The sequence below is a fragment of the Hyperoodon ampullatus genome (assembly GCF_949752795.1).
Source record: "Hyperoodon ampullatus genome assembly, chromosome: 12".
NCBI lineage: Eukaryota > Metazoa > Chordata > Mammalia > Artiodactyla > Ziphiidae > Hyperoodon > Hyperoodon ampullatus.
Genome location: NC_136925.1, coordinates 205,967 through 233,368, shown reverse-complemented (window position 1 = coordinate 233,368; position 27,402 = coordinate 205,967). Strand labels below are relative to the sequence as shown.

The following is a 27,402-nucleotide window of genomic DNA, read 5'->3' as shown; positions in this document are numbered from 1 at the left end:
TCAAGGCTAGAGATTCACCTACCCCAACTTACCCTACTTTTCCTGCTCTATGCTACTGTGTGTGCAAGTTTATAAAGACTTCTTGATTCTATTTTTATATTTTAAATGTGTTTTGTCTTTTAGGATTCAGTCTTGTTTTCAGATTTCAAGGTTTTTATCTCATTTTATACTTATTTTCATTTGCCTCAAATGTACCTCCTCCCAGTTCATTAAGTGCCTCTCTCAATGTTAAAAATTAGGTTTGTGTTTCACATGCAGTGGCTAAGAGTACATTCCCTGAAGCCAAAATGTCTCTGTTTTAATCTCAGCTCTATTACTTACTATCGGTGTCACATGGGGCAAATTATTGGACTTCTCTGTGCTTCATTTGGGCATTAATATTACCAAATGGAAGAGGTATTGTGGAAGGATTAAATGTCTTAATACATGCAAAGTGCTTAGAATAGTGCTTACAACACAGTGAGCACTCATGAAACAGGAATTAGTTATCATACATGCTTTAGTATATTTTAGACTGATTAGTAATATCTTCCCTAAGTTTTCATTTTTACAGCCTTAAAGAGTTTTACACTTTTTCTTTACATGGTAGAACTTCATTTGCTTTTCTATGTCATAATGAAAAAAAATATATGTGGTATACTTTTATATAAACAAACATCTATTCACTTCTATCCCATTAAGTCTTTCCTAAGGTATAGTGATGAGAACTATATTTAGTATTCTAGTTATAGGCACGTCATATTTTTAAAAAGATAGAATGCCTTCTCCTGTCATGTTTAAAATATTTTTGATGAGACCCAGTATTTTTATCTACTGCAGCCTATCAGTTGATATTTTCACCAACAGTTCTATAATGTTCTTGGATCTTATTTCAACTGTATTACAAGAATCCATTATCATAAATATTATATGTATTATATTATATGCTAAATGTACACTAAAATTTTTCTACAAGTCTTTTCTTCCTATTGAAGTATATTTGTTGCTTTTCTGCCCATCCACAAAGCCTTCAAAAATTACTTTGATCCTATCTACACAGATAAATATATTTTTAGGTGAAAATCTTAATTTCTCTGGAAAACATGGAGATTTCTTTTTTGGTTCACTATGAAAAAGCAAAGTAAGACTGGTATACCAGCACCAAGCCCAGAGAATTGACCGAACGTTCTGCTTCCTTTATTATTTCAGCTTCCTTTGTTATTTAGTTTCATGTTATGAAAATAACATGTTGTTAGACCTTTATAAGAGCAGTTTTTCCCTTCTCTGAAACTATTGATTAGGCTTTTTTTTTCTTGTATAGAATGTACTGTTGCAGATTTTGCTTTGCCCCCAAAGTTGCGATTTGCTCTGGGCTTGGTGCTGATGTTGCTTATTTGCCATCTTGCTGGGAATGGAAGCAAGATCCCAACTCTTCACTTGAGGAGCAGCCATATCATTTACACTGTGACAGTTGCTTCACACAGAGGCTTTTTATAATGACAGTTTCTCTATAATTCTTGGGCGGATGAGGATATATATTATGTTCCACCTAATCTGCCAACTAGTATATAGATTATTTTATTGCAAAGGTGGTGCGTATCTATGGTGGTAGAACTGGAAATGATCTGGGTCATCTCTGACATTTGACTCTATAACCTCTCCACAAATGAGCTTGAGGACAAGAAACTTGACACTTTTCCAAATAGCCCATCCCATTTTAGCCCATTATATTAAGTAAAATTTAGATTCTCTGTAACTTCCAAAAAATTTATTTGTATTTTTCGTCGATGCATAATTTCACTTCAAAGGATGGAGATGGCACTCTTAGGTTGGAATGTGAAGTTTTAAAAAAAGACTGAAATTTCTTATTGCTTTTCATGTATTCAAATGAAGGCTCCTAAAATGCAACACGGTTTAAGGATGAAAATTCTTTAAAATGTAAAGATGAAGGTCTAGTTTTTAGAATAAGTAGATATGTGGATAGTGTCTTTGTAAGAATATCTTATTTTCTATAAGTTGGGTCCTTGTGCATAATGATCTCAGGGACTCTCTAATTTAGCGTAAGACTAAAGTGACTTTGCAGAAACAGCTTGGTGGAAGGAGTGAATTATTCACTAGGCCATAAAAAGGTGTTGAAGTTTTTCTTTTTCTATTTAATTATTTATTGCCATGTGGGATCTTAGTTCCCCCACCAGTTATCGAACCTGTGTCCCCTGCAGTGGAAGCTCAGATTCTTAACCACTGGACAGCCAGGGAAATCCCTGAAGTTTTAAAATAAACTCCAAATGATGTTTATTTATCTGGGGAGCCAGACAACTTAAAAGGATAATAATTTGACCAACGTTTTAAATAAGACATAGAACAGATCAGAGTATACAAACGTAGTTAACTGCCAGGACTACAGAAAGTGAATATTTTGGTTTTCTTGAATGTTTCTGAGTTTTCTTTATTTTATTTCATATAGTTCTTTAATGTTAGAACATTCTTTTGCAATATTAGCATGTTTCAGCTATGCTATAAGGAAGCATTGGAAATAAGGTTCTATATTTTAAAGGGAGTAATCATAACCCTGGAGACAAGGTGTCATTTTGAGGATAAAGACGGTGAAAAAAACCCCGAAGGAAAGGTGAAATTAGTGGGGAGAGGGGACAAAGTTGTGGAGCAGCTTGTCACCAGCAGAAGCTTCTCTTTCTCTAAGCCCTTCTCGAGAAAACTTTGAAGGATTCCACATAATATTTTATCTAGGAAAGCTGTTTTGATTATGTCAACCTATTGGATTACTATCAGGTCCTGTTGGACATTCAAAGAAATCTCATTTGGTATTATTTATGGAGGAGAGATATGAATCAAATGTCCCTTCTGGCCTTGTGTTTCAACAAGGTAGACCTTGGTTGCCATTCATTCATTCATTTATTAGAAAATACTTAATCAATTTCCATTTTATTCTAGTCAATGTATTAAACTCAAGGGTATATCTAAAATGGCCCCTTCTAGGACTCTCCAATCCCTTGACTAGGTTCTCTTTGTCAGTCTTTCCTGATTTCACTTCCTATGCCATCTGTCTTGGATTTCATGTCTCATTATTTTCGCCTCTTACTTGCCAATATCTTCAACTTATTTTTCTCATTGTCTTCCTGAGTTTGTATCATCACAAAACCTCAACCCTGTGTTTTTCACAACCCCAACAGAGGTTTGCTGGAGAAAAATAATTTACCTGTGAATACTGGTGCCACTAAAACTTTAAAGTCTTCAGTTCTTTTAGACACTAGACATTTTTGTTTCCTGAGTTGGCTTTTTCTCGTTCTCTGCTATGTCTATGTCAAACCACTTCCATTCTTCTTAAACCTTTAGTTTTCCGTATACTTACTGTCTGAGCACACCCAGAATGGATAAGAAAGATCAAAGTTTAAAATTAGCTTTAAATTCAAATTCTGCCACTCATTAGGTGCAATTAATCTTACTGAGGTACAGTTATGTCATCTGAAAGGCACTCATCAAACGTTGAGGATTCCCTTCTTTCTCTCCTACTCCTAATTCTCCTCTTCCTCCAGATTTTTCCTCTTCTCCCCTCCTCTAACCTTCTCTCTTCTTTACTTCCTCTTATGGAAGGAGATATATTAAAGTTATTCCTTCATTTCAACTCTAGTTTCCATACTTTTTGCCCTTTCAGGGATCTCACTTTATCCTTTTTCTCCTTTCTTCAACATCCCCTTCTTTATAGACTCCTTTCATTAATATTTAAATACAATTCATGTAAGTCTTTTCTTCCTAAAAGCAACTTAAACTTTTCTTGGACCCCTATGCACTCTTCCAGTGGCCATCCTCTCTGTCTTCTTCTCTTGTATTTTTGAGTTGTATGTCCTGCCTGTCCCCACTCGATGGTGGTGGACATCTCTGGTGCACTTGTTGTGTGTGGACCCAGGACTGAACACTTCTCAGTCCTCCTCAGTTTACTGCAGCCTGGCTGCTGCTCACATTCTTCCACTGAAACTGCTCTTACCAAGGCCTCCAGTGACCTGGTTGCAAAAAACAATGGGCAAGTTTTAATACTAACTTTATTTATCATTTCAGTAACATGGCCTGTTGGTGCTCCCTTCTTTTAAATACAGCTTTTATCTTTTTATGTCAATGAAGTCATCCTGTCCCAGTTTTTTCTTTCACATTCTCATCCTTTGTTCTCTGACTACTGTCAGGGATTCAATTTCTATGTTTACTCATTAAATATTGTTGTTCTCATTTTTATCTTAGTCCTTACTTTTTTCAGTCTCTGCTCTTTTTTTCCTTAATAATTCCAACCACTGTCAGGCCTTTGCTTTTTTCCTTTTGTTTCATCTTTTGGTTCTGACCCATATGGCTAATATTTGCTGGGTACCTCTAGATGACACACTTATCTTAGATTCTTTATACCCAAAATAGAACCCAGAAACTCTCCTCTCAGGTCTCCTCCTCATTTGGGTTTCCTGGTCAGAAACCTTACTGCTATCTTGAATCCTTCTGTCTACTTTATTTCCTATATCCAGTCAATCACCAACCTTCCAAACCTACCTCCCAAATATATCTGTAGTATGCTCATTTTTTTGCCTCATCTCCACAGCCATTATCCTAGTTCAGATCACTGTAATCTCTACCCTAGATTGCCCAAGTGGATATTGGGAGGTCTAAGTAGTTCCTTGGTTTATGGCTGCAAAAGTTCTTAATCCTAGAAGGGGCACCTAAGTATATACTTGGCATTTAAGGAATCATGATACTTGGGCTAAACTAATCATTGCCTTAGGGTTTGGAGAGATTGGTAAGGCTGGGTTAGGCAGGGCCTCAGAGAATACTAATTTGAATTTTTCCTGAAGGAGAAGGTAAACTGTGGAAGTATCCTATGCAGAGAAATAACAAGACCAAAATTGTGATTTAGAGAAGTGATATGGGCAGAAGTCTGGAGGATGGATAGGAGAACGGTAACACTGAAGGTAAAGAGAAAGTCGGTAATGACTGTGGTAATCTAAGAAAAATGTGGGAAATGGAAGCACATACTTTTAAATGGGGAATTATTGAACAGAATTACCACACTGTATTTAACTCTTCCTACTTTATGCTGCTTTCAAGTTTTCACTATTATAACAAAGATGGCACTGGACATGCATATAACTTTACATATTTTGAATTATTTTCTTAGACCAAGTTGCTGGAAGTAGGAAAAGGGTTTAATAGGTATGGATATCTTTAGATAAGCTGATGTAAGTTTAGAATGTGTTCTTTGAAATATCTTTTCTACAAATATTTTGAACACATTTCTTCCCCTTTTCTTTGAAGAATACATTTTAAGGAAACTGAAATTTTTTTCTCTTTGATATATTCTTTTAAATTTGATAATCACTGATCCTTTTTAACATTATTTCTAACACAGGTTAAAACTTGTTCTGACTTTTTTCCCCCTGTGCTGTACAGTAGGTCCTTGTTGATTATCCATTTTAAATATAACAGTGTGTACATGTCAACCCCAAACTCTGATTTTATTAATGAGGGTATGTACATGAAAAATCAAGCAAGCAAATACAAAAACAAAAACAAAAATAAAAAAAGAAACAAAAAAAACAAAACAACTTGATGTAGGGATGTAGGATTTATTTATTTATTTTTCTTGCTGGCTGTTTCATGCATCTCCCCTCATCAACAAAATCAGAGTGTATGGTAAATGCGTTAATAACTATACCACAGACTATAGCCAGTATACAGGGGTTAAAACAAGGATTTTTAAAGTATTGACATTGAAAAGGTAACAGAGAAAATTAAAAGTAAATGAACAGAACCAGTGATATCTAGAATCTAAATAACACTGGTTACTTTATTGGAAAGAAACTTATTAGGTAAAATTATGCCTAAATTTAATGCTTGGCAGTACCCCTTTAGGTTAAATCTTTTAGTTAACTTGATCAGCCACTGAGTGGAAATGCAAAATGACAAACACATTAAGCCATATAAACAATGTTCAAAGGAAATGCTGTGATGAGAAAAACATGAATTATGAAAATATCTTGTAATATGAAATATTCTTTAAAGGCCATTCCTGTGTATGAACTGAAGTCATCTGATAGAATGATAGTAGAAAAGTATCTGAAGTGTGAAAAGCTTCTCTGGTGGAAATGTCAAAAGAAATCAGAGTCAACCTGTTGTAGTAGAATTTTGAGACTGTCCAAATTAAGCATAAATTAGATTTGAATGTTCACACATATCTGTGTTTATGCTCATGGTTTTTCCAGCTTCGTTTATTGACTTCTTTCTATCTTTAGTTCAAGCGTCCCCTCTGCTGTTTAAGCTTGGCCTAGTTTCCCTGAAGACTCTCTGAAGACTCTATTTATAAAACAGTCTGCCTGTTTAATAGCAGTGCTGTAGATTACAAGCATGAGTATGTTGGCTCCCCACTGAGAACCCTCAGACTACTTGACATACCCTCACCTCTCTGAGAGGTTCCACTAGCTTACTATGTTCAGAGTCTAGAGATGCTTAGAAAAGGGAGGGATTAGAGCCTGACTGAATAGGAGTCATCTCTCATGAGTTCAGGGCCCATGAGGTAGCCTAGAAAGAGGTATCTTTGAAGCAAAGATCCTCAGTAATGCACAGTGCCTGGGTTAAGATAATCATGACTAACATCTATTTAGTACTTACTACGCATCAGGCACGGCTTGTCCGACTTAACGGTGTAACCAGGAAATTTGTCAGCTGTACCTGTAATGTCAACTACTTGATAAACTTTTCTAAACTGGTTGGTAAACAGCTGCTGACAAGAGTCCCTTAAAGGTACCCCAACCCTCTGAACTTCTCTAGCTCTCCTACTGTTTCCCTGGGGCCCTTAGACCTCTCCATAATCCATCTACTACAGAGTTAACACCTGGTCCTGCAGGGACCCTCTAGAATCCTGCTCTGGCTTCCCAGCACCCCAGCAATGATTCTGGGGCATTCTGACTGACTGTATTCATTAACAATGCATTAAGCACTTGTGCTCTGGAGCCAATTACCTGGGTTCGAGTCCTAGCTCTACCACTTACAAGATGTGTGGGCTAATTAGTCTTTCTTTGACTCAGTTTTACTCATCTCTAAAATGGAGATGACAATGTATCTATCTCAAGTGGTTGTTCTGAGACGAAACGCAGAGCATTTAGAAGAGAGCTGACACATAGTAGGTAAAATAAAAGTATTTGTTATTTTTATTATCTGTACTAATGGTTAAATATCTTGACCATCTGCACTAGCCACCACTGCTGGGGAAAAATAGGTGGTCTCTGCTGTTATCATTGTGCCCAGGGCCTCTAACACTGCTGAATATTTTGAACAACATTCCAGTCTTTTTGAGATCTGGCTATATGGGAATTGAATATCTTTCTTTTCTTCTTTACTTCCTACTTTATACTTTAAATTGATTGCCAACATTTAAAAAATCATAAAATTTCATATGAAAATCCAGATTTCTGGCATTCCTTGGAAATTTGGAAAACTGTCATCACTAGGGCCATATTTTGTTATGGCAACTATTGGCTAGAGCCACACGTTGGCTCCTTCCTTGGATGGATGTCAGCTTTGGTGTTCACCATACAGCCCACTGCGTCTCTGTTACCAGCTCAGCATTGAGTTTGCTGCCTCTGAACTAGGGTAGCCTAACTATCTCTTTCTTTGTAACATGGGAGCCTTCAACTTCAATAACAACACTTTATTGCCTATACTAGATTGTAAGATTCTTTATGAAAGGGACCATGTTTTGTTTATTTTTATGTCTTTGATTTTGCCTTATCCATAGTCCTCATTGTTTGGACTGATGAAGTTTAAGCTGATAGTGACTTAAGATGGTTTTACCCCTTATTCAGGAAAGAGTTATTAAAACACAATAAAATTGTAGAAGAATATGTAAATAAGGGAGTTGAGTGAACAAATTTTTAGAAGTCATACAGATAATCTTATAAAATAGAAGTGGAATTTCATCTAGTTCAGCTGTCTGCTATGGTAATTTGGGAAGCTCCCCAGATAATTCCTATTCTTCCTTGGCAGTCATATGACCTTGAACAAATCATTTAACCCTGGTGAACCTGTTTCTGCCTTGGCAAAACTTAGGTGATAATAAATGTTCCCTAAAAGTTGTGAGTATTAAATAATATATAACATATTTTTTGGTTATAAAAATACTTGTAAAATGTTAATATGCTTTTGGGAATTGTACTTATAGCAGTGTTTACAGATGAAAATACCAAGGCTCCAGAGGACTTGCTACTTAGTGGAAAAGTCAGAATTAGGACTCAAATCACATGAATCTTGACTAGTAGATTTTTTTTTTTTACTGAAACATCATTCACATTGTAACTAAATGTAGTTAAGAGATTAAAGAGAATACAAATACTTATTGGAGGTGAGGTAAATCAGAGATCCACTAAATTTGTTTGAGCTATTATAGAAATGATCATTTTAGTATATAAAGGAAAATCAGAGGACTGAACTAAATGTATTCTTCATTTGAAAAAAATTGAGCACCTATTTTGGAGTCAGAGGCACATACTATGACTTAGTTCTAGGGTTTTTATTGGTGAAATTCTCATTTTAGGAACTCGATAAATTGTCCTTGTTTTTCTCTTAATAAACTTCCCCTTTTGGTCTGGTTTATATAAAGGCAGGTGAAAATTACTAAAATAAACATTCTCTGTGTTTGAGTCTCTGAAATTTAGGAAGCAGAATGGCATTTTGGAAACCAGAGGACCTGTTTGCATCAATACTCTCTACTTTCCATTCACCTTTGTGACCTTGGGCAAGTTACTCAGGGTCTCACTTTTCTCATTTGTAAGATGGAGATTCTAACATCTTGAGGGTTATGCTGAAGAAATGTGCCTGACAGAGTGCTCAATTATAGCACATTGTTATTTGGTTGCAGTTAGACTTTGAAGCTGGAAGAAATCTTAAAATTTGTTTCATTTGATTCCATCAATCTGTGTATGAGAGGATCCCTAATGAATCAAACTAACACAAATATTAGTCTGCTCAGTTTCCTTTGAAGTTCGTGTAACTGGCCTAATACGTCATTTTCTAAAGAAGACTTCTTAAAAATAACTAGAGACATGAATATGCAAAAGCATTTACCAAAATTACAACTATATAATGTATATTTCTGGCAATGCAATCTTAGAAATTATGAATATATACAATAAGGCTAGTATGTCACTGTCAGAATCCTATCCAAAGTGCATAGGGAAAAATTACACAAATATTTGAATAAAATTATAAACTACTAGAAAAAAATAAATGACTATAACAATAAATATCACATGATCCAAATATAAGATTATCTGTAGTGAAAGACCACAATTTTCTAAAAAGTGAAATTTGAAATCACACAAGATGTTAAAAAAAGAAAAAAACAGTATGGCCAACTTAAAAATTGCTTCAAAATTTAAAAGGCTAGATCTCATGTTAAGTGTTCCTACCATAATAAAATTTAAAAATTTTAAAGTATAATGTTGGTATTTAGTATACATTAAGTGCTTAATAAATATTAGTTCCTTGAAAAAAAAATCACACGAAGACTTTATCCTATGAAATATATCTTTTTAAAAAACATGGTAACAATAAGAACAATGTATCATAACTACACGTAGACACAAAACAGTTAAATTCATGTTTCTTCTTTTAGTCTTCAGAGATTGAATTGATTTAATTGACAAATGGTACAGCTGTTCCCCAGCAACCACTCTGGACATGTATTTATAACTTGTCTCCAGGGATGGAAACTTCAGAAATAGCTCTTCAAAAAGAAAATAGCTCGAAACATTTTAGAATATAGTTTTTGACCCTGACCCTCTGACCTCAAACCACAATGAGGAGTTTGTAAAAAAAAAAAATTAAAAATACCAGTGTCAGCATAATTCCATCCAGGTTCATCCAAGTTGTTGCAAATGGCAAAACCTCATTTTTTATGTCTGAATAATATTCCGTTATATATATATATATATATGCCATATTATCCTTAGTGAAATAAGTCAGACAGAGAAAGACAAGTACTGTATATTTTCACTTATATGTGGAATTTAAAAAAATGAACAAATAAAACAAAAACAGACCTACAGATACAGAGAACAAATTACCAAATGTGAGAGGTGTGGGGAGGGATGGGCAAAATAAGAGTAGATGATTAAGAGATACAAACTACTAGGCAGATAATAAATAAGTTACAAAGATGTAATGTGCAGCACAAGGAATATAGTCAATATTTTATAATAACTTTGTATGGAGTATACTCTATAAAAATATTTAAGATTGTACACCTGAAACTAATATAATATTTTAAGTCAATTACACTTCATTAAAAAAATCAGAAAAGTTGACTTGGTAGAAGTAATGACACCTACACAAAACTTAGAATAGAATCTGTAGTCAGTACATTATGATGTGTATAAAGTATCAAGCCAGTTGAGTAGAAAATAATTGATTCTTTTAAAAATTATTTCAGTGAATTAAAAATAAAAGTGGATAAATGAAAAAAATCAATGTCAGCTTTTTATTTTAAAGAATTCTTATTTATTTCAGTTGTGACTCAGGACTGCAGGGATGATTCTGTCCACTGATCAGGTAGAGACACCAGAGCCCTCCATCCCCAGCCCCTGCCTCACTGTCCAGCTCCCCGTGGGGGAATTGCCCTTGACAGCTCTGTCAAGGGATCCTGTCAAAGATTATAACTAGAGTGTTGAAGTTAGGTTATTTTGTTTTAATATGTTTTTCTTTAGGTTTTCCCAAGCTATAAAACAGTTTGAGCATGACATTGTTTCACACACATAAAATACAGTCACAAAATAGAATTTTATGAAAGCATGTGCTTTTTTGAAGTAAATGTTGATGCAATTAGGATGAGGGTAAGAAGAGGAGACTCTAATTCCTTAGGTATAATACTTATATCTCTGGTCAAAAACATTAGAGATCCTAAAAAAAAGAGAGAGAAAAATTATAAAAGAAGGATTTTTAAAGCTAAAATGGGTTTGGTAAAATTACTTAAGAATAAATAATGCAAAATATCCCAGAGTAAAAGATATAGAAAATCTTGACTAGTTGGGCAAGATTTTAATTTATTTGGTGATATTTTTTGTACCACATATAAAAGGAGATACAGAAAATCCATCCTGTCAGCAGAATGTTGAGCCTCTTAATTTTGAATTATTCAAGTGGATGTGGAAACAAATTTACCTTGTTTTTAAAATATCCTAGAGTCATTTTTATATCATCATTCTTTCTTGACCTCCAAATTTCATTGTATGCATGATCTGTTATTTGACTTTTTGTTTATTAATTATTACAGGGCATCAGAGATGAAGGTAATGAGACTAAAGCCAGCAGGATGAGCAACTTAAGAAAGACAAGAAAGGAAGTCACTAAACTACATATGTTTTCAACTGAAATAGGAGAAGTGGATATAGACAACTCAAAAGGTATCTTGCTACTATGATCCCCCAATAATATGTAGTCAAAGACAATCTCTATTTGGTCTCTTCTTCATAAAACATTTTTATTCTCTTTTATGGGAGAAGCAAAGAAAGAAAGAAAATTTATTCCTACATAGGCAACATAAAAAATGGAAAATATAGGCTTGCAGTATAAATATATAAAAATAATAAAAATATTTAGAATTTAAAGGGAGTAGAACTAGGAAAATAGTAGTGTGAACAAAAGAGAGTACAGAACAGAAGGAACATATGAGTAAGAAGAGAAGCATATTTCTGCTCTGAGAATGAGTACAAAGATCATAACTGAGAGAGGCCACAATAAAGATGTGGATCAAGTTTTCATAACACATGTTGGAATTCCAACTGGACTCCAGTGGATTTGAAACAGTGCTGAAACTAGGAGTTGATTTGGACAATAGTCTCAATTCTAGGAGGAGTGATGTTCCAAGGCAGGGGCAGTACAAATGGCCAGTGCATGGCAACAATAAAATGCAGTTAGACTTTTGTAAACTTTATTATTGTTTTAAAATTCTCTTCAGAAAATGCAACCCCATATGGCTGAAAACCAGGGTGAACTACTCCCACTGCCCTTTATTTGGTATGTCACTACCTAGGAATAAATTATTTTCTCAAGTATTCCTCTTTACATCATATTGAAAGACAGTTGAAAACAGTGCCAATATTTTTAAACTTTCTTTTTTAAAATTGATGTATAGTTGATTTATAGTATTGTGTTAGTTTTAAGTGTAGAGCAAAGTGATTCAGTTATATACATTTTTTCAGATTAATTTCAGATTTTTCAGATTAATTTCCATTATAGGTTATTACAAGATATTGAATATTGTTCCCTGTGTTATACAGTAAATCCTTATGTTTATGTATTTTATATATAGTGATGTGTATCTGTCAATCTCATACTCCTAATTTTTTCCCTCCCCACTCTCCCTTTCCCCTTTGGTAACCATATGTTTGTTTCTATGAAAACCATTAAATCTACTACAGAAACCATAAGTCCGTTTCTGTTTTGTATATAGATTTGTCTTTTTTAGATTCCACATATAAGTGATTATCATATATTTCTATGGACACTTGGGTTGTTCCCATGTCTTGGTTATTGTAAATAGTGCTGCTATGAACATTGGGGTACATGTATCTTTTTGAATAAGAGTTTTCATCTCTTCTGGATATATGCCCAGGAGTGGGATTACTGGAACATATGGTAGCTCTATTTTTAGTTTTTTAAGGAACCTCCATACTGCTTTTCATAGTGGCTACACCCATTTACATTTCCACCAATGGTGTAGGAGGGTTCCCTTTTTTAATCTAGCATTTATTTGTAGACTTTATGGTGATAGCCATTCTGACTGGTGTGAGGTGATACCTCACTGTGGTTTTGATTTGCACTACTCTAATAATTAGTGATATTGAACGTCCTTTCATGTGCCTGTTGGCCATCTGTATGTCTTCTTTGGAGAAATGTCTATTTCATTTTGATAAAATGGCCACACTACCCAAAGCAATCTGCAGATTTAATGTGATCTCTATCGAATTACCTATGACATTTTCCCACAAAACTAGAACAAATAACTCTAATATCTATATGGAACCACGAAAGACCCAGAATTGCCAAAGCAATCCTGAGGAAAAAGAACAAAGCTGGAGGTATAACTGTCCCAGATTTCAGACAATACTACAAACCTACAGTAATCAAAACAGCATGGTATTGGCACAAAAGCATCATATAGATCAATGGAACAGAATAGAGAGCCCAGAAATAAATCCACATACCTAAGGTCAATTAATATTTGACAAAGAAGGCAAGAATATACAATAGAGAAGAAACAGTCTCTTCAGCAAGTGGTGTTGGGAAAGTTGGACAGCTGCATGTAAATCAATGAAATTAAAACATTCTCTCACACCATATACAAATATAAACTCAAAATGGTTTAAAGACCGAAATATAAGACATGACGCCATGAAACTCCTAGAAGACATGAATTGTAGCAATATTTTCTTATATCGGTCAATATTTTCTTTAGGCCAAGGCAAAAGAAATAAAAGCAAAAATAAACAAATTGGTACCTAATCAAATTTAAAAGCTTTTGTACAGCAAAGGAAACCATCAACAAAACGAAAAGACAACATATGGAATGAGAGAAAATATTTGCAAACAATGAGACCAAGAAGACGTTAATATAAAAAATACACAAACAGTTCATAAAACCCCATATCAAGAAAACAAACAACCTAATCAAAAATGGGCAGAAGACCTTAACATTTTTCTTTATTTCTACAGAAAGGATTAGAAACCAAATGGTGTGTCACAAATTGGGAGATACCAACAAACCAGTCATGGGACCTGACTCTGCTGAATCTCATTTGCCAGAAGATGACAAGGACTCCAAAGATCAGACAATAGTGATAAAGCCATTGCCCCTCAAAATATCAGCTAGTGCTCCTGGTGGTGAATTTCACCCAAACTCCAGCTATACTGGTAAGGACTCTGGGACAAACTGGCATATGGGTCTAGTTGCTAATCCCAGATTTGTTTTTGAATTAGTGACATTGTGTTGTTGGTTGAAGATGCTAGCCTGAAAGTCAGAACACTTAAAATAATTTATACACCTATCATTTATAAAATGCTTTACAGTTTTCTTTCCCCACTAGGCTGCTCATCTGGAAAATGGGAGGGTTGCAATACATGATCTCTCAAGACTTTTCTAAAAATAAAATTGTTATTATTATTATTTTAGATTTTATTCCCCCATAGGTCATTACAGAGTGTTGACTACTCACTGTGTTGTACAGAAGATTCTTATTAGTTATCTATTTTATATATATAGTGTGTATATGTTAATCCTAATTTATCTCTCTCCCCTTTCCCCCTTGGTAAATGTAAGTTTGTTTTCTACACCTGTAACTCAATTTTGTTAATAGGTTCATTTGTACCTTTTTTTTTTTTTAAGATTCCACATATAAGATGATATTTGTCTTTCTCTGCCCTTCATACTTCCCTCAGCATGACAATCTCTAGGTCCATCCATGTTGCTACAAATGGCATTATTTTGTTCTTTTTAATGGCTGAGTAACATTCCATTGTACATATGTACCACATCTTCTTTAACCATTCCTCTGTTGATGGACATTTAGGTTGCTTCCTTGTCCTGGCTATTGTAAATAGTGCAGCAATGAACATTGGGGTGCATGTATCCTTTTGAATTATGGTCTTCTCTGGATATATGCTCAGTAGTGGGATTACTGGATCATATGGTAGCTCTATTTTTATTTTATTTTATTTTTTATATCTTTATTAGAGTATAGTTGCTTTACAATGTTGTGTTAGTTTCTGTTGTACAACAAAGTGAATCAGCTACATGTATACATATATCCCCATATCCCATCCATCTTGAGCCTCCCTCCCACTCTCCCTATCCCAGCCCTCTAGGTCATCACAAAGCATCGAGCTGATCTCCCTGGGCTATGCAACAGTTTCCCACTAGCCATCGATCTTACATTTGGTAGTGTATATATGTCAGTGCTACTCTCTCACTTCATCCCACCTTCCCCCTTCCCACCCCCATGTTCTCAAGTCCATTCTTTACGTCTGTGTCTTTATTTCTGCCCTGCCATTGGGTACACCAGTACCATTTTTTAATATTCCATATATGTGCATTAACATATGGTATTTGTTTTTCTCTTTCTGACTTACTTCACTCTGTATGACAGACTAGGTCCATCCACCTCATTAGAAATAACTAAATTTATTTCCTTTTTATGGCTGAGTAGTATTCCATTGTATATATGTGCCACATTTTCTTTATCCATTCATCTGTCGATGGACATTTAGGTTGCTTCCATGTCCTGGCAATTGTAAACAGTGCTGCAATGAACATTCTGGTACATGTCTCTTTTTGAATTGTGGTTTTCTTAGGGTATATGCACAGTAGTGGGATTGCTGGGTCGTATGGTGGTTTTAATTTTAGTATTTAAAGGGATCTCCATACTGTTCTCCATAGTGGCTGTATCAATTTACATTCCCAACAACAGTGCAGGAGGGTTCCCTTTTCTCCACACCCTCTCCAGCATTTATTGTTTGTAGACTTTTTTGACGATAGTCATTTTAACTGGTGTGAGGTGATACCTCATTGTAGTTTTGAGTTGTATTTCTCTAATAATTAGTGATGTTAAGCATCTTTTCATGTGCCTCTTGCCCATCTGTATTTCTTCTTTGGAGAAATGTTTATTTAGATCGTCCACTCATTTTTGATTAGATTATTTGTTTTTTTGATATTGAGCTGCATGAGCTGTTTGTATATTTTGGAGATTAATCCCTTGTTGGTTGCGTCATTTGCAAATATTTTCTCCTAATCTGTGGTGTGTTTTTTCATTTTGCTTATGGTTTCCTTTGCTATTCAAAAACTTTTAAGTTTAATTAGGTCCTATTTGTTTATTTCTGTTTTTATTTTCATCGCTCTCAGAGGTGGATCAAAAAGGATCTTGCTTCAATTTATGTCAGAGAGTGTTCTGCCTATGTTTTCCTCTAAGAGTTTTTCAACATAGTTTTGGAAGTCTTAGCCATGGCAAGCAGAGAAGAAAAAGAAGTAAAAGGAATCCAAATTGGAAATGAAGAAGTAAAATTGTCACTGTTTGCAGTTGACGTGATACTATATATAGAAAATCCTAAAGATGCTACCAAAAAACTACTACCACTCATCAATGAATTCAGTAAAGTTGCAGGATACAAAATTAATATGCCCAAATCTCTTTCATTCCTATACACTAACAATGAAAGATCAGGAGAAATTAAGGAAATAATCCCATTTACATCAAAAAGAATAAAATACTTAGGAGTAAACCTACCTAAGGAGGCAAAAGATCTGTACTCAGAAAACTATGATACTGATGAAAGAAATTGAAGATGACACAAACAGATGGAGAGATATACCATGTTCTTGGATTAGAAGAACAAACATTGTCAAAATGACTATAATACCCAAAGTAATCTATATATTCAAAGCAATCCCTGTCAAATTACCAGTAGTATTTTTCACAGAATTAGATGAAAAATTTTACGATTGTATAGAGATACAAAAGACCCTGAAAAGCCAAGGCTATCATGAGAAAGAAAAACGGAGCTGGAAGAATCAGGCTCCCTGACTTCAGACTACACTACAAAGCTACAGTAATCAAACAGTATGATACTGGCACAAAAACAGAAATATAGATCAATGCAAGAGGATAGAAACCCCAGAGATAAAACCATGCACCTATGGTCACCTAATCTATGACAAAGGAGGCAAGAATATACAATGGAGAAAAGACAGTCTCTTCAGTAAGTGTTGCTGGGAAAACTGGATAGCTACATGGAAAAGACTGAAATTAGCACATTCTCCAACACCATACACAAAAATAAATTCAAAATGAATTAAAGACCTAAATGTAAGACCAGATACTAAAAATTCTGTTATTCTAAATTTATGGGTTATCAATAGTGATATAGCTATTTTGGCCTATGAGTGTATTGGTCAAAAATCTGTGGGATCCAAGTGACAGAAATTAATTTTAAAATTATTTATTCCACATAGGAATCCATGATGAAAAGACTGAACAAACAAGGTTTGGAAAGGTAGAAATATAGCAGGGTGTAAGGTTAAAGATACAGTGTCTACCGGGCTACTCTCACTTCTGAAACCAATTTCAAGACTGGGAGTTCCCTAAGACTAACCTTAGTTTTGATAATTAGCTATAAGAACTCAACGAAGGCTATTATCCTCAAGGTTATGGTTTATTACAATGAAAAAATACAGATTAAAGTCAATTAAGGAAAGGTTTCATGATGAAGAGTCCAAAGAAGTTCTAAGCATGGAACTCCCACTTGTCCTCTGCCACTGAAGCCATGGACAAACACTATTTTCTTGGCAAAGGTGTGTGCCAATGTAAACGGAGTATTGCCAACCAGAGAAGCTCACCTTAGTCTTGGTGTGCAGGTATTTATTGGAGCTCCACAGTCAACTGGCCACACGGCTGACCTCAGTCTCCAGCTCCACTGGGGTCAAGCTGATGCCACATGACTCAGTAATAAATGACATTGCTGGACTTTCTAGTGTGACCAGAGACACAAGGAAAACAAAGGCACTCTTGTCAGGCAGGACATTCTAAGGGCTTAGAGATTACCAGTCAGGGCCAAGGGTAAAGGCCAGAGCTCTCTTTGGGCAAGGTTAAATTCTTTACCACACACAGGGCTTAAGAAGGACACAGAGCCTGAAAGTGAACACTGTCAGGCTCCTTATATATTAATTTTCTGTTGCCACCATAACAAATTTAGCATTTTAAAAGAACACAATTCATTATCTCACAGTTCTGTACATCGGAAGTCTAGGTTTGCACAGCTGATTTCTCTGCTCAAGTATGTCAAGGCCAAAATCAAGGTGTTGGCCATCTTAGTTCTTAGCTAGAGATTCTAGGAAACGATACACTTCCAAGATCATTCACACTGTTGGGAGAATCTATTTCCTTGCAGTCATAGGACTGAGGTTCCTGTTTCCTTGCTGGCTGCCAGCTGGGGTGGCCCTTAGCTCCTGGAAGCATTTGGTTCTATATCTCTGAGCCAGTAGTGCCTCAGATATTTCTCATGTTTGGAATTTCTATGAATTCCTCGTCTTCCACACCTCTTTTCTGCCTACAGCTGGAGAAAGTTCTCTGCTTTTAAGGGCTCATGTGAATAATACAAGACAATGTCCCTGTTTTAAGGTCCATAACCTTAACTACCTCTGCAAAGTCCTGTTTGTCCTGCAGTTTAACCTATTCTACATGTTCCAGGGTTTAGGGTGTCAACATCCTCAGGGGCAATTCATACCATCTCTCATGTCTGCATTTCTCCATGGCTTCATGAATGTCTCTTTCTGTGTTTGGCTTCACAAATTTCTCCATGAAGTGAAGAACATGAGCACCAGCAGCCTCTAAGCATCAGGGACTATCAATACAAATGCCACAGGGGCCAGGCAGATAATGCCAATGAGTGAGGTGTGCTGGTGAGAAAGTAGTGAGTGCTACTCACTCAGAGACCACATGGCTTGCAAAGCTGTGAATATTTACTATCCGGTCATTTACAGAAAACATTTGCCAACCCATGAATTAGAGGATGCATACATACCCCATTTGAAGTCCACCTCAGAGTTCCAGCCAATGGTTGCTGCAGAGAAATGTTCACGCAGTGTTGCCAAATCTTTCTCTTTTTTCAAGAGAAGGTTGAACTCAAGATTTTTATATGAAATTTTCTGATATTTAAGTGTCAACTAATTTTAAAAATTTCCAAACACTGGGAAGGCTAATGAGAAAATATCTGCTGATTACGCTGGCTCTTTCACAGTTTGTGACCTTTGTTTTATATAGTTTCAGGCATAAAGGAGAAATGGAATTTACCATTATTTAGTCTCAAGTCAAAATATCTGAGAAAAGAACTGTGTCATGAGCTCTCTTCTCACCAATCAACTATGACTAGGGGTGTGGGTATAATCATTGATTGATTCAACTTTATTAATTCACAGTCTTCTTCTTTGGCCCAGGGCTAGATTTTTTATGGGCCCCAAGTACCAGAAAGTATCCAACTCCAAACAAACAACCAATAAATAATTTCAAAATAAATATAAAAATAAATCTCCAAGATAAGTGTAAGGAATTTCAATGTGGTATTTTCTTCTCTGTATTAACTACTTTGAATTTATTAAAAATGTATTTTTTCAAAGAATAGCTCCCCCTACCCTCACTTTTTATTGTTTTTGTTTTTGTTTTTGTCCCGGCTTTTATACCAGGTTATTCTGCCACCCGTGTTTTCCAATACTGCTGGGCTAATGTGATGTGGCCAAAGGTGGGGTCACATCTGCATTAACAGTGTGGCTCTCAGAGTAGCCAGGTCGATGAAGGAAAGGGACATGGCAGCCGTCCTTAAGCTGAATGTATTACAGAGTGTACTCTCAAATGTACTTTTCCTCTTTTGAAATGAGTTTTCTGAAAGCCCAAACACCTATTTAATTTGCCTTTTATAAGTGACCATGGCTTGTTCTCTATAACTGAAACATGTCCTCATTGTCATGGAATATGGACATTTCTCCAAGGCTTTCTAGCTGCTATAGAGCTTTGAGGTTTGCTTGGTTTTTCATGTTTTCTTATTTTTCCCCTTAAAAACTCACAGCCATAAAACTTCCTCTATAAAAGCACATTGATTTAATTTATTAACTCTCTGAGGAGATGGGAAAGGAGAGCACCTCTCAGGAGCCACAGTATAAGAAAAACAAATGAGCCCCTGAACTGGCAAATATCTGTCTGCTCTTCTGTCATACACATGTATTCTCTATCATACACATCTGGGAAGGGCTGACCAAAAGGTTTAATTGTAACTAAGAAGTACAATTTATTTGAAGAAAAGAAAGTCAGACAATTCAGATTAGTTGATGCCATGAAAATGAAATTTGATTGAATAGGGCTCTCATATTTGGTGAAAGAATTAAACTTTTAAATGAAAATTTGATACTTAGGATACATATCAAAATGTGATGCCGATCTTTACTTTTTAATTAGACAAGGTCAAATCACACAATGTATTAATTGCTTAACTAAATAATTAAATCACATTAATTATTAAATTATTAAAGGAATAGCCAGTGAGTGCCTATGATATGTCTGTACTGCTTGGAGGTACTGGGGATACAATAGCAAGTAAGTAAATACATAATAAGTAAGCTCTCCTGGAGCTAACATGCAAGTGGTGAAAGACAGTAAACAGGTATTACACAACAACATGGCAGGTGGTGATTAGGACCCTGAAGAAAATGGAAACTGGTCAGTATATTATTATGGGTTGAATTGTGTCTCCCCAGAATTCATATGTTGAAGTTCTAACCCCTAGTACCTCACAATGTGACTGTATTTGAAGACAGAGTTTTAGAAGAGGTAATTAATGTTGAATGAGTTCTGTAGAATGGGCCCTAATCCAATATGACTGGTGTCCCTATAAGAAGAGATTAGGAAACACACACACAGAGGAAGACCATGTGAAGAAGATGGCCATCTACAAGCCAAGGAGAGAGGTCTTCAGAAGAAAACAACCAATCCTGCTGACACCTTGGTCTTGGACTTCTACTCTCCAGAACTGTAAGGAAATAAATTTCTGTTTAAGCCTCCTGGTCTATGGTATTTGTATGGCAGCCCTAGCAAACTAATATATACACTCACTGTCCAGCCATAGTGCAACTTGGTGATATTAGAGAGAATCAGTGGTTGGACCTGTCCACATTGTGATCAAATCTCACAGAATTAATATTTCAGATGATTATGGGTTTTTTTCCCAGCACTTTCACCATGATAAATTATCCCACCTTTGCATTTGGTGGCATGTTTATTGTCTATAGTTTCCTCACTCAATAATATAAAGCTCTCTAAGGGTGCCCAGCCCTTTTCTGGTTGCCCCTATAATATATGTGCAGTATAAATAGTATGTGGTAACAAAAAATATCTATATTGAGTGGATAAACCTTTTTCTTATTTTAAAATAACACACATTTATTGTAGTAACTGTAGAAGATACAGATAAGGCAAAGAACTAATGATTACCTGTGATTGTATTATTGGTGAACCAGTAAAATGACTATTCCTTTAATAGGAGATGTCTTCTGATTTTTTTATGTTATTAATATATTTATGGTTTACATGTAATTGTTTATTACATTTAGAATACTGATTATATGAAATTTTCCATATTTTAAAATGCCTATAAATTTTATTTTCTTTAAGGAGAATTATTCATCTTGGACAGAACACCCAATACTTAAGAATAAGTTTGGGAACACAGCAACTGCTAATTTGGCATAAAACACTGTAACTGCTACAGCTTAATTGTTTCTGTTAAATGGAAGGTAGTTATAAAGCCTATGGAGCATCAGAGCAGCCAAATTTATCAGTGACGGGACAGCATCCCTAATATATTTGCATAGGTAAAACCAGTCATTGCATAGGTAGAACCAATCAAATGACTACACATGCTTCATGTACTTAAAATCTACTTAATATGTGTTTTTAAACTGTCAATCTTTATGTTTTAAAAGCATAATTATATCTCAAAAAATGATACTCAAGCATCACTTTAAAATTACATCTGTTCAACATCAGTGATGCGACAGATTGATGGGTGTTCAGATTCAGACATGATCATGGTACCATTTACCAGGGTTAGAGTAATTGTGCTCACTTGATGCATTTAAGAAACATTGATATGGTGCTTACTGTCTGCCAAGAACTGTTAAATAACTTGTTTAATCATCATAACAAGCCTATGAAATATGTAATATTGTGTCAGTGAGAAAGCTGAGGCACATAAGAAAGCTGAGATAAGGAAAGTTGCCAGGGCAAAGGCAGGATTTGTAGGGAGGCAGATGAGCTTCAGTGTTTGTGCTGAATGACTACAATCTGCTGCGTCTCCTAAAAGTCAGACAGTAGCCAAGATCTGTGATGCACACTGTGTGCCTGATCCTCCCATACACTTTAGATACATTCAGTCACTTTATGGTATTGAGCCACCCACCGAGAATCAAAAGGTCTGGGTTCCAGTTTCAATTTTGGTGATGGACTGAGAGCGTGATTCAGGGAACCTGGTTGTACTTCTCTGGGACTTAAGCTACTGAGTTGGTTGAATTAGATGTTATCTCCAGTCTCTTCTAACTCTAGAGTTTTGGAATTTGTAGACTATCTTAAAAGTCTTGAAAAAAACTTTTTTTTAAAGTTTTCTATTTTTTTAAAATGGAGTACTCAGTCTAGATTTTTCATCTCCTACACTCTCATTCTTGAAAAACACTTTTATATGCTCATTTATACAAATTTTAAATTTGATAGAGATGTAGATGTCTTAGATTCAGATGCCATTATAAAGATATAAAGCTCTTTTGGCAAAGAAAATGAAACAAAAAAGCAAATGCACAGAAAATAAAAACAAACAAATAATTTTACCTTTAATCATACAGGAACTTTTTATTTGGGTAAAACCAGTTAGTTCAAGAAGCTCAAATTCTTTTCGATGATATTCATCTATATACAGCCTTATATGGTGCCAAAGCAGTGATGTAAATACATTCTAATTTCCATAAGCAAAGACATTTTCAGTAAGTGCTTACATATAATATTGCTATTTACTTAAGCAAATAGAGTTAACCTTCACCTCGTCCCAGGTGATAATCTCCTAGACTGTTTAGGAACAATGTTCTCAGGAATAAGCCAAAGACATGGAAACATATGATGCTTTTGTTAATGATCATAATGAATAATTTACTATTCTCTAGCCTCATCTTACCTCGCAGTTCATCATGATCTAATGATTTAGACCATGTTTTATTTTACAGATAACACCAGGAACAGCAGTCTAATTCCTACTGAACCTCAACTCTCCTCTAGAATGAAACACATTAAACAAGAAATGGCCAAAAATCACCTTCAGTTTGTGCGATTTGAAGCAACAGACCTCCATGGTGTGTCCAGGTCTAAGAGTATCCCTGCACACTTTTTCCAAGTGAGTTTTTCAAGTAGAGTTATGATTGAATATAATTTCATTCAATTCATTTGCAAGCACATGGTCCTTATTGCTCTTTCTTATTTTATTGTAATCTGTACAGCAATTCTAGTTGAAAACCAGTCATTCATTTTGCTTCTTCCCTTGCCACTCCCCAGACACATTGTTGTTCCCCTAAGAGCTGAATGTATACTTTCAGCTACCAAACAGCAATTCATTTACCCAATATAAATATAAAACTAATTAAGACTGGTAATTTTCATCCTTCTGCCTTGAATAATTTCACTCCTTTTTTTCTCTTATTGCAATTATGAAGATTATAATTTGTTTGATATGAGAAAATTACAACAGAAGACCCAGGAGTAAATACAAAGAGAAAAAAAAAGATTAAATAGAATTTGCTAGATAAAAAGCATATCCCTTTTAGCTTCCAATTCTGATAAGAATATATCCTGGGCTTCCCTGGTGGTGCGGTGGTTGAGAGTCTGCCTGCCGATGCCGTGGAGCGGCTGGTCCCGTGAGCCATGGCCACTGAGCCTGCACGTCCGGAGCCTGTGCTCCACAACAGGAGAGGCCATAACAGTGAGAGGCCCGCGTACTGCTAAAAAAAAAAAAAAAAAAAAAAAGACTATATCCTATTTTTGTTGGATGACAATAAATATTATTAAGTTCTCAAAAATAGTGATATCAAGAAATATATTTTTAGATATGTTTTGAGATTTTCTGAGTATTTTTCAGTTTATGTCATGTATTTACTTTAATAACTGACTTACTGTGTTACTGAAACATCATTTCTTAGGAAGGGACATCAGTATTATATACAAAAGTATAAAAATTAAGCATCCTCTAAGATTATTGTTTAAATATATCTTACTTATTACTTCAATATCAAATTGTAATTTTTCTCATTTGCTTTATACTGGGAAAAACTGGGCATCTTCAAAACACTTCTTAAAGAATTCCAAAAGATTCAAATCTGTTTCTTCAAAAATTCTTTAGATCTGCCTGCACACACACACACACACACACACACAAACACACACACACGAAGTTTATGTACATAGGTCCTTGAGTAGGTTGAAAATTAAGCAGGCACTGAATAAACAGTGCTTGACTTACTCAACTTTACTACTGGCAAAAGCAGATTTAGATCATCCAGGTCAAATGGCACTTGGAAATGTGCAGAGATGGTGGAAAGTGAAGGAGGAAGTGGCTCACCGGCACCTGCAGAAGAGTCGCTTCTGCGAGCATCAGCCCTTCCTCGTTAGCCACCCTGTTTGAGATTTGGAAATAATATCACAAAGAGTTTGGCTTGCAGAATGTGAGTAGGTTTTGTTACCCTCATGGTGTTCACTGACATCATAGGAACCAAACTTTACAGTCAGCTTTTTCTCCACCCATTAATGGAAACGTCAACACATGAAACCTTACTGATATTCCTACTACACAATTTCTACATTTTTATGTGTCTGTTCAACTTTATAACTTCATTATTTCCATGTTGTATGGCACATAGAAAAGTTAAATAAAAGCTAAATCCATTGCACCCAAGAGGTATTTGACTAGAAAGTGCCTTAGCAATCATCTACTCTAACACTTCTGTTTCACAGATATGGAGGCTGAGGCACATAACATATGAGGCACATAACATAACATATGAGGCACATAACATAGTTCTGTGACCTGCTTAACTTCACACAAGGAATTAATGACAGAGTTAGGACTGCTGACTTGAAGGCTGCGACATTTTGGAAACTATAACATAGGTCCACATTCACGGGCAAGGTTTCTGGAACTCTGCGCCTGTGAGGTAGTTTGTTCATTAGTGGGTTGTAAAGGTGAGTGAAGAGAGGAGTGCAGCTGTCAGCAGTCCTGGCTCTTCTGTCCTGCGTGTCCCGGGTGTGACAACAGTCAGCTCTCTGAGAAAGACTGAGGATTCTTTACTGTAGACTTTGGGAAGTCAGTTACCTGTGGGGATTACAATAGAACAAGCCCTATCTGAAGTATTAGCCACTATGCCACACGATAAAAAGTGCTTTAAAAAATATTTTTGGTTATGATCAGTTCAAATAATTCTGTTAGGTTTTACCTTTGTCATTTGCTATAGACATTTTCTTTATCATTATAGCTTTTCTTTATGAGTGCTGTTTTCGTGAACATGAGCATATAAAGTCTCCAAGGCTAAAGCTATTAAGCCTTGTTTATAAATTACCTTTGGGGGGGGGGTCTATTTTAAACTATTTAAAATTTGTCTGATACTAAGCTAGCTTTAACCAACAGATGTTAAATATTTTTTTTTCGTTCTCCCACCCCCCAAGTTTTTGTTTGTTTTCAAGTTTCAAAACTTGATTGCTCTATCCTTTAATTCTTCAGGAAAAAGTGATCCATGGTGTTTACATGCCCCGAGGTTATCTTGAATTGATACCAAATCCTAAGGACAATGAAGTGGATCACATAAGAGCAACATGTTTTAATAGTGACATAGTCCTGATGCCAGAGCTATCGACCTTCAGAGTTTTGCCGTGGGCCGAGAGGACTGCAAGGGTGATCTGTGACACGTTCACTGTGACTGGCGAGCCTCTGATGACTTCCCCAAGGCACATCGCAAAGAGGCAGCTGAGCCGGCTGCAGGACTCTGGCTTCTCCCTGTTCTCTGCCTTCATCTATGATTTTTGCATTTTTGGTATACCTGAAATTATCAATTCAAAGACCATATCTCTTCCTGCTTCAGCATTGCTAAATGATCACGACCAGCCCTTCATCCAGGACCTCGTGGATGGGTTGTATCACACTGGGGCCAATGTTGAGAGCTTTTCCTCCTCTACCAGGCCTGGCCAGATGGAAATCTGCTTTCTGCCCGAATTTGGCATCAGTTCAGCTGATAACGCATTTACCTTTAGAACAGCTGTCAAAGAAGTGGCAAGGAAATATAATTACATCACCAGCTTTTTCATCGAGACTGGATTCTGCAATTCAGGAATTTTGTCTCATAGTCTCTGGGATGTCGATGGAGAGAAAAACATGTTCTGTAGCAGTTCTGGAATGGAGCAGCTCACGACCACTGGGAAAAAATGGTTGGCAGGTCTCTTGAAGCACTCTGCGGCTCTCAGCTGCTTGATGGCTCCTGCTGAGAGCTGCCGGAAGCGCTATTCCAAGGAGAGTAAAGACCTGAAGGAGAGTGTGCCGACAACGTGGGCATACAACGATAACAGCTGTGCTTTTAATATCAAGTGCCATGGTGAGAAAGGCGCCAGAATAGAAAATAAACTGGGCTCAGCCACGGCAAACCCTTACCTGGTGCTGGCCGCCACTGTGGCTTCAGGCTTGGATGGACTTCAAAGAAACGATGGTGTTTTGGCTGCTCCAGAGGACAGCACAGACCTTCATCAGCCCAAACTTTCTGAGATCCCTTTGAAACTAGAAGATGCCCTCATGGCACTGGAGGAAGATCAATGTCTGAGACAGGCTCTAGGGGAAACTTTTATTCGATATTTTGTTGCCATGAAGAAATATGAGTTGGAAAGTGAAAAAACAGATGCTGAGAGAAATAAATTCTTAGAGTATTTTATTTAGTGTGAAACACTTAACTATTCCTTTAGCGATGTGAGTTTGACTTAAGTAGTTGATCTGCCAGAAAGAAAAGATTGGATTTTTGCAACAACAACAAGACTACAAATGCTTTCTTTTTTGTCCCCATGGAGTATTTGACAGATGAAGTGGGGTTGCTGAGAGGATTCTGATTCAGAAACAAACAATAAAGTTGTGGTGCAGCTATGACGTGAAAACCAGCAAACCTTGTCACTCAGTGGTCATTGCCTCCGCGTATGTTGACCTAAATAGGAATATTCAATTTTGTGGGAGCAACAAATATATTCACACAATTAAAAAGACTTAAGAATTAGAATGCAAAATTTAAATGACTAAAAAAAAAAACAAAATAATTTCAATCATACACATAGGTTGTGACTGCCAGCAAAACAAAGATATCCACTAATATAATCTCACTCATCAACGCATTCTGAGGGTCTATTTTGCAAGCATCATTGTGATGCCTCTAAATGAGTTAATTAAGTTTTACAAAAATATGTCATGGTGACAAGTTAGCAGAAGTTTTCACATATGTCCCTTCTCTTTCTACCCTTCATCACCAGCTCCTAAAAGGCCAAGGAATTTCAAGGCTGTAATGCCCACAAGAAACAAATCCACAAGAAATAGATTTTGAGCTGGGAACAATGAGGTCAAATATTTAAAAGTAGTGAAAATGTTTCTTTAAACAGTATCTCATATAGAAGCCGAATTCATAAAATACGGATGGAATGGGGATGGGCTGTGGTGGGTGGGCTCTCCTCATTTGTACCACTCTGAAACTGGAGATTTCAAAGATACCTCTGGTGCTTTGTGGAGCATGAA

General features: G+C 35.9%; 1 protein-coding gene across 1 annotated transcript in view; it reads left to right on the top strand.

The window, feature by feature from the left end:
• LOC307061392 (lengsin) overlaps positions 1 to 26,565 on the top strand; it is a gene marked incomplete at both ends in the record, with an annotated part of 29,120 nt that extends 2,555 nt beyond the window's left edge. Inside the window, 4 exons of the mRNA XM_079716524.1 lie at positions 11,294 to 11,423; positions 13,735 to 13,932; positions 22,826 to 22,992; positions 25,366 to 26,565. Coding sequence (XP_079572650.1) covers positions 11,294 to 11,423; positions 13,735 to 13,932; positions 22,826 to 22,992; positions 25,366 to 26,565 — 1,695 coding nt within the window. The remainder of the gene's footprint in view (positions 1 to 11,293; positions 11,424 to 13,734; positions 13,933 to 22,825; positions 22,993 to 25,365) is intronic.
• Positions 26,566 to 27,402: the final 837 nt, after the last annotated feature.